Here is a 15,472-nt window from a genome sequence, read left to right as displayed (position 1 = left end):
CATTCACGCCATTTCACTAATAGTGCGGGTGGGCCTTTAACCCTCCCCCAGCCTCCTCCCTTGTGCTTCTGATTCAGGCCTGGCAGCTGCTAACCGCTCTGGAAGCTTTTCTTCCAAAGCAGTGCAGAGTAATGCATTGTTTAAGATAAAAGGACCTGCAGTTTATTTATTTATTTTATTTAATAAATTTATATATTGCTTGTTAAGAAAGAACAAACCTCAAAGTGGTTTACAAAAAAGATAAAACAATAAAATGGAGGAAAAAATCACAACCGTACTTTAAAAACATACAAAAGTAAAAATACTGAAACGGATTAAAATTACCCCAACTTTCTAAGCATCTGGTTAGGCTTGTCTAAAGGTAAAGGGACCCCTGACCATTAGGTCCAGTCGTGGCTGACTCTGGGGTTGCGGCGCTCATCTCGTTTTATTGGCCGAGGGAGCCAGCGTACAGCTTCCGGGTCATGTGGCCAGCATGACAAAGCCGATTCTGATGAACCAGAGCAGCACATGGAAACGCCGTTTACCTTACCTATTTATCTGCTTGCACTTTGACGTGCTTTCGAATTGCTAGGTTGGCAGGAGCAGGGACCAAGCAACGGGAGCTCACCCCGTCACGGGGATTCGAACTGCCAACCTTCTGATAGGCAAGTCCTAGGCTCTGTGGTTTAACCCACAGCACCACCTGCGTCCCTTGTCTAGTAGGTGCCAAAAAGAGTACAGTGATGGCACCTGCTTGATCTCAATAGGCAAGAAGTTCCAAAGTTCAGGTGCTGCCACACGAAGTGATCAAGTTCTTACAAATATGGAATGCGTATTATGTGGCGTCTGTAGTGGTGCCAGTTCTTAATTTATGAGAAATATGCTGGCACTTTCCTTTGAAAGATGCTAGTTACAAGCTCCAGATATCAGTGGAACTGAAAACAAACTTTTAACAGCCATTATCCAAGTGACTCAATCCTTCAACGCTCTCACCAAAGGTTCTTGCAGGAAGATTTGGTCTCTCTGAGCCAGGATGCATCCCTCTAGTTTTAACGGGGGCAGCAGGTCAGGTTCTGGCTCATAATACCGCTTTATCTGCCACAATAAATAAGGAACAACATTTTACAAGTGAGAATCATCCCACTTTGCTGCTAGGCAGGAGAGGGAACCGGGGAGAAAGGCTAAGCATCTGAATTAAAGTTAGAAAGAAGAAATAAATCTTCCCTAGCTTAGGATTGCTGAACTAGGGTGAAAACAGATACATACTTCCTACCCACACTTCTCTGCCCGGGAACAGGAATAGTTTTTTTTCCACCACCGTGTGCAAAATCCACTGACATACATACCTGGCTCAAATATACATTAGTACAGATTTTCAACCCTCTCCTCCCACTACCCCCTGCTCCCATTTAAACCAGCATCCCCCCCAGGTGCCTGACATGTTTTTTCTATTTAAATAGTTAAAAAACAACCAATCACCAATTCTATGCTCCTTTGTTTTTAAACTTAAAGCAATGCTCTGGGCAGCGAGAGAGGGAGGTGGAAAGGAAGTGTCTTTATGATTGACACAAAGGGAAGCCAATTAACCTTCTGCACAGACAGCTTCACCTGGAAACAGGAGAGACAGCTTACTCCCAAGTTTGGGAGTTTGTACATCTGTCCAAAAAGGAGGGGGAAGCATGAATCCACATCTCAAGTGCATTGCTCAAGATATGTGCATTTGCCTTCTCTCTTAGGAAACTGATGCACTGCTTACTGACCTTCCATTCATTTTATTTTCCCCACCACCATGGGGCTTCTAATACTTGTATTGAGTTTCAGGTGCTTTGAAGCAGAGTTGGAGAACCCCAGGCCCAGGGGCCAAATGTAGCTCTCTGGCCACCTCTCTACCTGAGCCCCAGGACTCTCCCCAGGCCACAACCTCCACTGACAATGCTTTGCACCCACTTTGAATGATTTTGCCTAGCTGGAACGAGTCCCTGATCTGTGATAATACCTCTTGCTTGCATGGATGAAGGATGGAGAGCAAACACACACAGTGTCTACCTTAAGAGTCACTTCTGTTGCTCTGCCCACTTTTGCCCCTGGTCCCACCCCCTTTTTACTTCTTACTCTGCCCGTCACAAGCTTGCAGCCCTGAGAACGTTGCCAATGAGGGAATGAGGTCTATGGAAAGGTTCTCCATCCCTGGTTAAACCATCAATGACTGTACATTTCCCAACGGTGGCAGCCAGAAACGCAGGTATAAGCAGCAGTTTTAAAAAAATAAGAGAGAGAAGGATAAGATTCTAAGTTGATGCACGTCTTCACTTCATCTTATGAGTTACCTCCTCTTGCTGTGTAAACTCTGCTACCCCACCAGATAGCAAAAGCAATGAAGTGTCCTATGGCATCTTAAAAACTAACAAAAAATGGTAACAGAAAAACCTTCCGGGTCTAAGGCTGCCATTTTGTCCGAACCAGGATGCTCTGGTTTGTGCTTTCCCTATAAACCTGAATTTGAAACCAGAATCAGAAACTAAGATTGGTAATGGCCCTTGGCTATGCACAATAAAGGCCTGACTTGACCGAGAAGCCAAGATCACACAGGGAGGGGAAGACTGGGGAGAAGAGAGCATGTGAGCCTGGGGCTGGGACATGCAATACCAAACTATGGTTTGTCATACTGTCTGAACCAAGCCTGCAATGTTTTGATCTTGCCATATACCTGAGACAGCAGCATCTCCAGAATGGAATTACTCAGTTGGGAGTTTCTCCGCAGGACATCATAAAAACCCTGAGAGGGAAAAAAAGGTTAAAATAATAATAATAGAGCCTTAAAAACACTCACAGGCAATTTTCATCACTGTAGGCAATGGAAGACAACCATGTTGCCTCTGCTGCCTGCCACTATGCTCAGAAGCAAAAACTGATCCTCACAATATAAAACACAAAACCAAATCAGGTCCCATCGCACTGCCATGAAGCACAGCAGAGGTGTGGAAGGGTATTATACAACTAGAGCGCTACAACACACCAGCACACAAACACTTACAGAAGACCAGGAACCAGCTTCCCAAAGGCCTGCAGATGCTGACATTAATCCACAACCTCGACACTGCTTGAACCAAAGAAATTATGTGGAACCACGGCCAAAAGGATCCTCCTTACCTCATAGAGCATGAATCTGACATCAGCCTGCTGACTTAAGCATCGCCTCAAACTGCCCAGGATTTCTAGGCAAAAGGCCTCATTGGCTGCTGCGTTATAGCGGGTATGAACATCCACCTGGACCTAGAAGGCAGTAACAGAGTCATGAGAAATCATCTCCGGTTTATTATGACTGAAGCCACAATCCTATGTGCCTGGGGCTGCACAGGACCTTTGGGAAGCTGCTGGCTGCTTACCTGACTCGCACCAATTGCCTGGCTGCACTGGGAGGAGGTCAAGCTACCCAGAACCTTAAAATTCTTTAAAAGGAGCAGAAACCCAGCAACTGCTGACTTACGGGCCTCCAGCTGCCTGTGATGGAAACAGAGGCAAGGGAGAACAATTAAGGACACCCATGGATGCTTCTTCTGAGAATTCTGGGGTGCCCTGTCCTCCCTACCTTGTTCATGCTGGACATTTTATTACTGGGACCCATTATAAATAATTATTTCTATCAACCAAGCATGATGAACTTTGGTTCATTTTTCATGTCGTGGAGAAACTAATTCCCCCAAGGCTTCAGGAAAGGGCTTGCCCACACTTGTCCTGTGCCTAGAAAGTCATGGGTCCAAGCAGAAAACCTACTCTTTTGTGCTAAATCAGAACAAACAGCAATCTGCAGAAAACCCAGTTGCTGTTTGCTCTGATTCAGCGCTAAAGACTGGGTTTTCCAGTCAGGGGGTGGGGAGAGACAGGGCAAATGGAGTTGTGGGTAAGCCCTTGGGTAAAAAAACTAACGCATGCAGAATTTGGAGCGTATAGCACTCCTGGCGACCCCATCTGGCTCTTGGGACTCTCCTCAGGTTACACCCTCCTTTCCACATGTGTTGTTTATGTGATAAAAGCAGTGAGGGGTGGGGGTAGGGAAACCAAGGAACTCCATAGATGTCTATTTACTTTGAAAGCATAAAAAATGGCAACTTACCCAGAAAACATTGATTTGCGAAGAACAAGGATCAGAGAGTCCCTCATGGACATGCTAATTTTCAGCAGGGGCTGGGAGAAAAAAAGAACGCATTAAACCAAGTGTTCTGCAGTTTCACTAAAGGAGCAGCAGCAGGAAGGCCAAGAAGAGAAGGGTGAGGAGGACATTGTATCAGCCTAATCAATGAGCCACGTCAGTCATTCCCAATCTATGAGCCGCAAGAGAACTGCAAGAAATAAACGGGAAGCCCACAAGCAAGACCTGAGTGTAGCGTTTGGTTGGCATACAGGTGAAAGCATCACCTAGACCTTAGAATGCCTTGTCAAAGGGAACCTGTCCCACATTCTCCACAACAACTTTATGCCACTATGCAGAAACATCAGTTTTCTAGCAATTGTCTGGCCTGCTGAGTTCTTTGATCTCTGATACATTAACTTTATATCCCATGCCCTTTCCATCTTTTATTGATTTTTAAATATACGGATGAGATTGCAAGGTGTCTCAAGGATTTGTTTTAGATGGAAAGAAGGGATAAAAAGATATTTTAATGAATGAATTTAAGAGTAGTAATATATTTTGAAGTCTTTTTTTTTAATATGCTGCACTCTTTCGTAAGATATTTTGAGGACTTTTTGAGCTGAAAACTGACCAGTATAAAAGAACTTTACCTGGACGGCCTTAAGCAACCCTTGTACTGTGTCAAGAGGCAAGAATGACAAATGATCAAAGGCTTCTGCGACTTTTGAAGAAGACTGCTGAAGGATGAGTGGGGCAGACAGGATAATACCGGACAACAGATCTGAAAGAGAAAACGGTAACAAGGAGAGCTGCAGCCTTCAATAAGAGAAAGAGAAGGCCAAGGTGTCAAGAACCAGGGACAGAAAAAGAAGTGCATTTGATTCGTAGGTTCACAGATCAAGAAAAGACAACTGCACAAATTATGAAGTCAACTTCCAAAAAATGTAGAACATTGAAAGATAAGAGGTCATACAACTGACTTCTTCAAATATGTACTCACTAAGGATTGAGGGCCAGACACTAAGTATTTCAGACAAAGACCAAAAAGACTCGTGTTCAAAGCCCTAATCAGCCAGGAAGCTCAGTTAGCAAACGAGAGTCAGTCTCCATCTCTCAACCTAACCTACATCGCAGGGTTGTTATGAGGATAAAATGGGTGTGGGAAAATAACTTTGTATGCAACTGGGGCTCTAATTGGGAATAAACTGCATTTTGACTACAACTGCTACAAACCACTGGTTTTTAGGTTTGGCAGCAATCTGGTGTGATTTCCTTTGCATAAACTCCCTTGGACTTTCTTTGCATAAACTCCCTTTCTGTAAATGGAAAGACTGGTATAGTTTTTCAAAAACAACAAAACATATAATAACAATAAGGTACATGAGAGAGTGTCTAAACCACTGAGCCTCTTGGGCTTGCCGATCGGAAGGTCGGCGGTTCGAATCCCTGCGACTGGGTGAGTTCCCATTGGTCTGACACAGCTCCTGCCAACCTAGCAGTTTGAAAGCACACCAGTGCAAGTAGATAAATAGGTACCACTGCGGTGGGAAGCTAAACAGCATTTCCTTGCGCTCTGGTTTCCGTCATGGTATTTTATGGCTCTGGAAAACAGATGGAGCACCACTCCCTTCTGAAGTTGAGGGAGAAAAGAAATCAAAAAGCTGTTTTATCGAACTGTGCAGACATGAGATCATGAGATTTCCCTTGCAATAATGTGCCCCCTTTGCTCATTTCACAGTTACCTAAGAAGTGGCTTATAGGGGAGCCTGCATTTGTGATGACTCTGTTCAGGACCTGTTCCAGTATTTCACTTCTGATCGGTTCATGGACCTGAAAGCAGACAGGACACTAAAATTCAGTCATAGGTCGACTTTTGAGGCTGTAGCCAGACTTGCAGATTTAAAAAAGTTTACTCCAATATTGCTGCTATGACTAACATAGCCCTAACTATGGAGCAAGTGGAAGGAAAGACCCTCACCCGAATTAATGTCCCTCCAGCAAAGGATGATGGATCAGTCACTTTTGGTGCAGACAAAGGCAGCTAGCCAACCTCAAAATGTGTGTGTCAGGAACTGGCATTAGACCGAGAGGCAAAGGGGAGGCTCCCAGATTCTGCTGGCGAAGGACCCAGCAGCAGGGGGAGAAACAGCTCAGTAGAGGGGGAAGCCAATCAGCGCAACACCAGGGATAAAGGGGGGCAGACGGGGGAATTGGAGAGTGGGCTCCAGGACTCTTCACTGGACATCAGTGAGGAGAGCCCAGGTCCTCCGCTACCCACGCCTTCCCTGCGCAGAAGACTCCCGCGCAGTGAGAGGAGGAGGAGACTGGGTGTCAAACAACTTTTATGTTGGAAGAGGTTCAAGAAACGCCCACTGACGGATTCTGCCAGTGACTGAGGCAGCCACGATGAGAAGGGGCTGTGCAGTCAGAAAGGTTTAACAAGGCAAATTAACCGAGAAAGGCACCAGTTTACGCACGAGTAACTCATACCTATTACAGTGTGCATATCATTACTGTGTGCTTAGCTCAGCCTAATCATAAGTTGTGCTCAGAACTGTGACTTGTGCAGGAACGTACAAGGGGTGTGCAATTCCTTCTCTTATATGGTGTAAAAGTAAACATTTTTGGATTTAAGGAAGAAAGGTGTGGCTCCAATTTTAACTGAAAGATTCAACAATGCTTGAAATGTTATCAAAGAACTGGAGAAGATAATATAAATCACAGCTGTTTCCCTATAATGGCATCTCCTTACCTTGAAGGCTTCCAATAGGAGATCAGTTCCCAACTTACAAGCTTGCTGGGCTGGAGTTTTAGAAAGGCCGTGGTTCGTTTCCATGACTTTGCCTCCCAAAGTTCTTTTTGGCCCATAGGAGTCCATCAGGATGAATCCAAGATCCACCAGGCCCCGAGTCACATGATCCCAACCAAACACACTGGATGGAGTCATTAAAAGAAGGGAGAGGGAGACAGCAACTTTAAAAGAACATTTACTTTTTATTCATTTGCTTACGGGCTTTGCATATGCATATGGTTCACCACTGTAAGAATAGGTTGCTGAACCAGATGGGCATAAGCAGATTCTTTTTATGTACGTTCTTGGGCATGGGCACATCTCCCCACTTACTAAATGTGTGCATTACTATTGAAGAATAATGCCAGGGGTTGAGGAGAGAGTAGAGAAACGGTGAGAAATTTGTCCATCAAGTTCTACATTGGTAGACTGCAGAAACTCACCTGTTTGCCACAACTTCCAAAACCACGGCAGATATGTCATAGTTTTGAGGAGCCAATTCCTGCAGGAACTTAGAGCCCTGAAGAAACTGCTTGTCCTTGAAGCTCCTCATAACTGAAGATTTCAAAAAGTCAAAGACCTAAAGCACAAAAGTTGAGTGGGCATGAGAGATTACGCTTGTCCAATTTCCACCACTGAGAGTCCCAGCCAGAACCAAACATCGCGTGAACAAACCTGCCAACTAAAAGCTCCATCAGCCCCCCTAAATATTCTCTATCAGGCTCACTGATGTAGTCAAGCGCTAGCAGGGAAAGACATACCTGGTCTTCAAATCGGTGTATTCTGGTCACTGAGAGCAGAATGGTTATGCTGAAGGGACACAAGACCTTGCTAAGATCCCCTTGTTGCTCAGTCTACAAAGCATCAAGCAAATGGAGAAAGTTAGAGGGCTTCATATTTATCATGAGATGATTATATATATACTCTGTGTGTGTGTGTGTGTGTGTGTGAGAGAGAGAGAGAGAGAGAGAGAGAGAGAGAGATTTATAAAGTAAATGTTTCATTTTTTATTTAAAACTATAGTTAGAATGGACGTTAGACCAATAACGAACATGAGTGTTCCTCTTGTCTCAGCGGACTAAGCTTGGCAGCTATGTCACTGAATCTGTTTCACCATGTAATTTATTCCACATCGAGCTGTCTTATAGTGACTCAGACCACTGATTCATGTAGCTCAGTGTTTTCTGCAACAGCTAGCATTGGCTTAGTTATTCAGACACATAGTTCTCAGCTTTGGCTGAATGTCCAGCTCTTCTAAACAAAAGTCAAAAGCCAAGTTTGCACTTGGATGGCAGAAGCCATCACAGCCTTCCCAAAGCCCCTCTGGATCCTTGTGCCCCAAATACTTTTCTCTCCAAAACTTCAACAAAAGATGGGGATGGTTAGGCAGCAGAGTTGGTTCAAGCCTGTGTAAAGTCTTTCACTCTCCTTTTTACAGGAAAAAAGACCATCTTGCAGATAGCCTCCCTAACACAGTCCTCTTTGAGAAACTGCTCTGCTATAAATGCAGTGCTTGGGACTGTTTTGCTCCCACAGCTGTATAAATGCTGCAGAGCTGAATTCTGAATCTCCCTTCTACCCCTTTCTCTTTGTCTTGCAGGGAGAAAGAGCCAAAAAGAGGACACAAGTCCAGCCACTAGGTCCATGTGGTTGGGTTAACATAAGCAGGGCTGCTAGATTACTTTGATTTTTGTGTCTCTCTTTCTGCAAAAGAGGGGCCTCCATTTGGATGTAACATTCCTGATTTAATAAGTCATAATTTATTAACCTGGGAACAAGCATCAGACCCACAGAGCCACACACCCCATTTCAACTGCCAGTTTCATCAATGCAATTGTTTAATGTGGTAAGATGACATTACACACCACAGCTCCCTATAAATCAGATATAAAGAAGTGTGGCTTAAAAAAACCAGGAACACAGTGCCAAAGCCAGCAAGCATTTCACCCAGTTGAAAAAAAATGAAAGCAGGTAAGACATCACAGAATTCTAGGAGTGACTGGCATTTCAAGCCACAATTAGCTTACGTCAGAACAATGTCCCATGGGGTGAGCTCAGTCCTAGAAGATTGCTATCAACAGTTATCAATGTTATATCTAACATTGGCATAAACAGATTAATGCTACCAATATCTGGCATATCAGCGACATCCTCAGCATCAACATTATGCATTTGATATACCTTTAAGTATTTTATTAGCTCTTTTCCCAAATCCTGGTCCAGAGTAATAGCCAGCACGATATGCAGAATGACGGTGCCTTCCACATGGCGAAGTTGGTCCAGGGGCACTGTGGCTTCTTCAAGGTCCATTGATCTGAAAAGCATCAGTCACAGAGAAGCCAAATATAGAAAGACAGTTGTGGCACAGAGAAACTAAGACAACACATTTGCCCCAGAATCGAAGGTGTCCTTACAGGGAAAAGAGAGTAACAAATATCAGGGCAAAAAAATGAGAATATAAGAGGGGACTCACTCTGAATTTCCCTGCTCTTCTTTTTGCTTTTTATCCATCTGATTGAAAAAGCTGATTATCCCCTCCAAAATGTTTTTCTTGCTGCCCTGAAAGATCACGAGACAAAGTAAACAGAAAGTGCACCACAGTATTACAGTAATAAAGCACAGTAACAATAAACATTCATACAAACATTTGGAGCGAGATTGTGTCTCAGTAGTGCAGTGCATGTTTGGATGCAGAAGGTATCAGATCAAAACTTTCTGGCATCTCCAGTTAAAAGGACCAGGTACCAGGAGAGCTCTTCCCAGGACCCTGAAAAACTTCTAACAATCAGACTAGGCAATGCTGGGCTGAATTGGAAGTTGTTAATGTTTAATGTTAGATAATGTTTTTATATGTACTGGAAATCACCTAGCCAGATGAGTAGGGTATAAATAATAATTATTAGTATTATTACTTATTGTTGTTGTTATCATCATCATCATTATCTGACCTGAGTCATCCACAGAACCTACTGCATGTCAGTTGCAGGGTCCAGGTTTTGAGATTTGCGGAGCCTGGTCAAATTTTCCTAAAAGCTTACCTTTGCAGAAAGCAACAGAAGCTGATAAACTAAAGGAGGGATTTCTTGGAGGTCCAACTGAGAGAACATCCTTAAGACCTTTTCCACCACAAACTGCAGCTCTTCTGCACTCAGTGGGATGTCCCTGCAGAGTAAAGATGAAAGCCAGTCCAGATCATCTACCCAAACATCAGTCCAAAACATCAGCAGAGAAGCCTCTGGGTCCACAGACACCACGGTACAAAAACCAGCAAGTATTATTTATGATTTACATTCATAGCCCAACTTTCCTCCAAGGGGCTCAAGGCAGCCCCACCCCTCAAGTTATCTTCACAACAATCCTGTGTGGCAGGTTAGGTTGAGACTGGCCCACAATCATTCATGGTTAAGTGGGGATTTTAATCCAAGTCTCCATGCTCCATGTCTGATACTGTCTCCACTACACTGGCCCCCAAATGGTATATCCCAGAAATCAGCCTTGGATCAAGAACCTTTCCCACTTAGGAAACACTTGGCCAACTAGAACTTCTTCCAAAGTGCAAGCATGGATTATGACTGACATGCCTAGTGACACTGCTCTCCCCTCACCTCTGTAAGTGCTCCCCAAGTCAGCAATGAAAAAAGAAAATAAAAAATGGTAGAGAGGCTACCTGAACATGGAGGAGAGATGTATCACATGTTGAGGACTCCACCTGCCCATATAAAAATCAATCAGAAGGTTTGAAAACAGAAAATAAAGTACTAACAAAAAATACTTCCAGCAGGGATAGTTGTGTTACACATGACAGTTTGTGAAATAAAGGGGTGGTGAGAGAGATGTCTGCCCCAGTGCACCTACAGTTGGATTTATTGCAATAGCTGCCCTTGAAGATGACTCAGAAACTTCAATAGCCAGATTACTGGCTGGGGTCCTAGTTAGAACACATATAACTGCCCCCCCCCTTTCCAAAAAAAGAAAGCAACAACCCTGTACAGGTTGCCAGTTCATTTCCAGACGTGATTCACGGTCCTCATGTCGGTGTTCAAAGCCCTAAAAACTTAGGCCCTAAATATCTGAAAGGACTACCTCCTTCCTTACAGACCCTCTTGGGTGTTAAGACTGGCAGAAGGAGCCTTCTTTGTTATTCTGCCACCCTCAGAAGTTCAGTGGTGGCAGCCCAGGAGAGGCAATTCTCTGTGGCAACCTCTAAGCCGTGGAATTTCCTCCCCAAAGAGTTGTGCCTGGCTTTTCTCATACGATGCAGACACACTTCTTTACCCTGGTCTTTGACACCTAAAAATATATTTAGGACCAACCCTGTTCTTTTGAATGTAAAATGTTTTAACTGGTTTTGCTATTGCATTTTTATGTTGTTGCAACTCACCATTTTGGTGGAAGTCAAGTGAACACCAATAAAAAGCAGCAGCAGAGTTTAACATTTGACTGGATAAAACATAGCAAAGAGTTGCTTACATAAAACTGGTGCATTCTGAACAATTCTAAAGGCAAGCACAGAACTGTACATGACCTGCTGAAGACATGCCTACCTGCTGGAACAAAGTGTATTGATCAGCTGTTTCTTAAACTCTTCCCCACTCAGCTCACCTGAAAAGGGGTGGGAAAGCACACAGTACAAGAGCACTTAGAACGAGTTGCTAGTCAAATGAAAACAAGGAAGAAAGAAGGGATAGGGCTTACCTGCCCCATAAACCAGCGTCTCTTTAGCTGTCGCTAGTGCAGTCAAAACTGTAGGGAAAAGCTCCAAAGACCTGCCACTGAGCAAGATGCCACCTTTGATAGCTTCAACAAACGAAGTTGCCAGGTCAGCCAATGCAGAACCTGGCAGCTCATGAGCCTGAAAAATGAGGGACAAGATATGGGAAGATGCATATGAAAATATGCACCAAGGGGGGAGGGGTCCAGACTAAAATAACGAAAGTATTTTAAAAATGCAATCTCAAGTTGCCAGTGAAAGCTGCATTAGAAATAGTTGTTGCATGAACACACTGGGATGTCTTTCCTCGGGTGAAAGGAAATGAACAGTATCACTTATTTATTACATGACACATTAGCCAATAAGAACCTGAAGGCTTAGAATGTTCTAACTATACAAACTACCTTTGATCATAGATTCAAGTAGGTAGCCGTGTTGGTCTGCTATAGTCAAAATAAATTAAAACAATTCTTTAAAAAGATAGTTAAAAAGACTCTTCTTGAAAACCTAAAAACTCCTTTAAAAGAATCAAGTCTTCAAAAAAGTTATATGATCTAAGAAAGTCTTTAAAAGAATCCTTCCAAAAGAATTTAAAAATTATAATGTAGCACCTTACAGACCAACTGAGTAGTTTTAGGTATGTCAGGGAACTGCCATCAGAGGCAAGAGGAGAGGTAAGACTCTCCAATGATGCAGGGGAGGGAACTAGCAAGGAGAGAGAGAGAGAGCTTCCGCTGGGGAAGGAAATCCAGGGGACACCAGGGAGAAAGGGGAGGCTGAGAGTACTGCGGAGGGGAGGCTCCGAGACTCTTCCAGTGAGATCAGCGGAGAGAGCACAGGACCTCTGCTTGGCACGCCCACGCTGCGCAGAAAGCTTCTGCGCAGAGAATCTAGGAGGAGACTTGGAGTCAAGGAATTTTTATGTTGGAAGAAGTTTAGGAAACGCCCACTGACGGATTCTGCCAGTGACTGAGACAGTCGCGTTGTAAGGGCTGTCAAACCAGGGAAAGGTTTAGCTATACAACCAGCTTGGAGCAGTTTGCAGTTTACGCACAAGCAACCCCAATTCCCATTACAGGTATAAGCTCTCATGTGCATGCACACTTCTTCAGATACACTGAAACAGAAGTCATCAGACCCTTATATATAATGAGAGGGAGGGGAGAGGGAATGGGTGATTGGCTACCTTTGATCATGTTAAATATGCACACGTGCAGTGGGGTCCCGATCCTGTACTTCAATCACAGAAACTGAGCAGATTAAAACTTTCCTGTGATAGACCTAAGTGGTAGGAGAAGCCTCACTTACAAAATTACACTGTGCTGAACTGTTGTCAAACGCACAGGTGTAACACCAGGAGGAAACCTATGACCTAGAAATGATTTCATCACCAAGGAGATGGACAGAGTAATGGCGTGTGCGTATGTGTATAGAATCCGTGTCTGGGGAACAAGGAGGCTTTGGATCTGGAAAAATCACAGCCTCCCACAATGTGTCCCCATTCGTGGCTCCACCACACACAGAACATTGGTGGCAAGTCAGTGACCACAGCACCGCTTTCTTCCACCACACTGTGGACTCCTCCATCTGCAGAGAAGGAGGCCCACAATATCAAATAGCCTTTTCCTTACCTACCCTTCTTAATAGTTAAGGATTGCTCTCTAAAGCTGCAATCACACGTAGTGTCTTGAAAATCAGCCCCACTAGATAACATGCATGTTCCGCAACATGCATAGGGTCAGGATTCTCAGGAGATGACCGCAATGTAATTTAAGCGTGGAATCTAGAAGTGGAAGGGAACCATCATCTCCATTTCACTTTGTAGATCTGGAGAAACCAGTCTTGATAACTCCATTCCTACCTCTAACATAAGCAGCCGTATAATTTCAGATGCAACTTCCACATGCAGATCCCCCGACTCCACCAACTGGACACAATGCTTATAAACGCTGAGCCTCCTAACAACGCCCGTCTGTTGGAAGCAAGGAGAACCTGGAGTGGAATTTCCAAGGGAAACAAAAACAATAAAGAAGTTACTTGAGCAAACATTTTAAGACAGCTCTTACAAGAGATAAAAGAGCAGCTGATGGCCTAGACTTCACCAACACTCTCAATAATTTTTCTGACCATTTACTCACTTTCTTCTGTGCAATTTAAACAGCTAAAGGGTTCTGCATGACTCCCAAATTCCTTTATTAACAGAAGCTCCAAATTAAAATATCCCCTTTCGTAGTCTATATCTTTGTATCTTGTTCACAAATAAACATCAGTTGTGTCCACATGGAATTACTTAACACTGGCACATTTAAGTGGAAACCCAACTGCTGGGACAAGTTCAAAAGAACTCTCCCCACCTGCAAGCAATACTGTCTAGAACAAGGGTTCCCAAACTGTGGTCTGGGGACCACTTCATTCAGTTGGTCCACAGCGTGTCTCTTAAAAAAAATAAAATCTAGAAGATTCTTTACAGCACAGTCCCATATTTCTCTGTTCAGTAGCAAGTCCCACTGACATCAGCTGAGTTTACTTCCAAGTAAATGAACATAGGATTACAGCCACACTCAAGTACTTGCTTAAGGCTGCAATCCTAACCCAATTCAACAGGACTTGCTTCTGAGTAGACATGATTAGGATTGAACTGTAAGATATCAATGTCATACATGGAACAGTTGGGTAAAAAAAAGGATTCATAGATCAGTCTATCACAACTCATTGTGTGGTACCTTTGAAGATTCCTCTCAGGAGGGCACCAATCTCCTTTCCCTTCAAAGCCTGCTTTGTGATTAAGCCTTTCAACTGCAGCAAGAAGAGGGGGGAAGCACAAGATTCATTTATCATCACTTTAAGCTTCTACATCCAATGATAATAGAAACACTGTGTGTAACCAGGTACTAATTTCCATACAATCATCACTAAGGCACATAAATTTACCGTCCTCTTAATACGGCCTTGCAGATACATCCAAAATATTTACTAGCCTACATACTTACATTAATCATTTGTGGCTGCCTAACCCTAAACTTTTTTCAGTTCTCCATGCCTGGTCACCTGGAAGCAACCTCCACTCATCATAGATGACTAGATGAATGGCCTGTTACTAGATAGCCTGACATGCAGTTAAAATACACCATGTTCATGAAAAGGGAGAACCACAGAGGAATGCATGCACCCAAAAATATTTTTGTGAATTATATACAGTACTACAGTAACACTTGAAGGCCATGAAAAACTGGAAGTGGCAATCCACTTGCCTATGATTTCTAAGAGGAGCAAGAAACGCATTGGATATAGATGTCATTAGTAGTTAGTAAAAGGCAGGAGACTTGGCAACCTTAACACAATGATGAAAAATGTAAGCAAAACGACATTATCTAGCTGTCATAAAACTGTACAGGAGGTAACATTGCAGGAGGAGGGAGACGTATAAAAACATACAAATTGCATGAGATTCTGTTTTAGTTCCAGATACTGCATAGTGCAGAATGCAAAAGTTGCAGAACCTGGGCATACGGCAGATGCATAGCTGCCCACTGACAGTCACCACAATTTTTACCATTTCCCCAAATGCACGGGACTTCCCACAGCTATGAGTTAGTAGAAGGAAACGGAAATACAACAGGAATAAATACAAATATCTAGCAACTTGCAACTCGTGCAATTAGCAAACTATGAATAAAGGTGCATGAAGGTACTATATATGGATGCCTCACAATTTGGACACAAAACTACTGATCATGGAAGCCATGATGGTGAAACAATACACTGAAGAGAATGAGCAATGTCCAAATGAAGGGATAGGAGTGGTTCTCCATGTGTTTTGGGTTGATGGGAGTTGCGAGTTCAGCTGCATACATAG

The 15,472-nt window shown here is 43.5% G+C and overlaps 1 protein-coding gene across 4 annotated transcripts in view; it reads right to left on the bottom strand.

The window, feature by feature from the left end:
• Nucleotides 1-15,472, bottom strand: part of FANCI (FA complementation group I) — a 33,212-nt gene that overhangs the window by 16,586 nt on the left and 1,154 nt on the right. For all 4 annotated transcript variants that reach the window (XM_083475314.1, XM_083475316.1, XM_083475317.1 and 1 more), the window contains exons 4-21: nt 14,340-14,412; nt 13,478-13,608; nt 11,601-11,757; nt 11,450-11,507; nt 10,573-10,614; nt 9,944-10,067; nt 9,379-9,464; nt 9,087-9,219; nt 7,667-7,759; nt 7,349-7,485; nt 6,867-7,047; nt 5,857-5,944; nt 4,765-4,895; nt 4,097-4,167; nt 3,369-3,483; nt 3,133-3,255; nt 2,690-2,758; nt 976-1,077 (exon numbers count right to left, since the gene is read on the bottom strand). In XM_083475314.1, coding sequence (XP_083331440.1) covers nt 976-1,077; nt 2,690-2,758; nt 3,133-3,255; nt 3,369-3,483; nt 4,097-4,167; nt 4,765-4,895; nt 5,857-5,944; nt 6,867-7,047; nt 7,349-7,485; nt 7,667-7,759; nt 9,087-9,219; nt 9,379-9,464; nt 9,944-10,067; nt 10,573-10,614; nt 11,450-11,507; nt 11,601-11,757; nt 13,478-13,608; nt 14,340-14,412 — 1,914 coding nt within the window. The remainder of the gene's footprint in view (nt 1-975; nt 1,078-2,689; nt 2,759-3,132; nt 3,256-3,368; nt 3,484-4,096; nt 4,168-4,764; nt 4,896-5,856; nt 5,945-6,866; nt 7,048-7,348; nt 7,486-7,666; nt 7,760-9,086; nt 9,220-9,378; nt 9,465-9,943; nt 10,068-10,572; nt 10,615-11,449; nt 11,508-11,600; nt 11,758-13,477; nt 13,609-14,339; nt 14,413-15,472) is intronic.

Source organism: Podarcis liolepis (assembly GCF_965112155.1).
Source record: "Podarcis liolepis genome assembly, chromosome: 14".
Taxonomy (NCBI): domain Eukaryota; kingdom Metazoa; phylum Chordata; class Lepidosauria; order Squamata; family Lacertidae; genus Podarcis; species Podarcis liolepis.
Note: the sequence above shows the minus strand (reverse complement) of the source record. Positions and strands in the feature narration are given on the sequence as shown.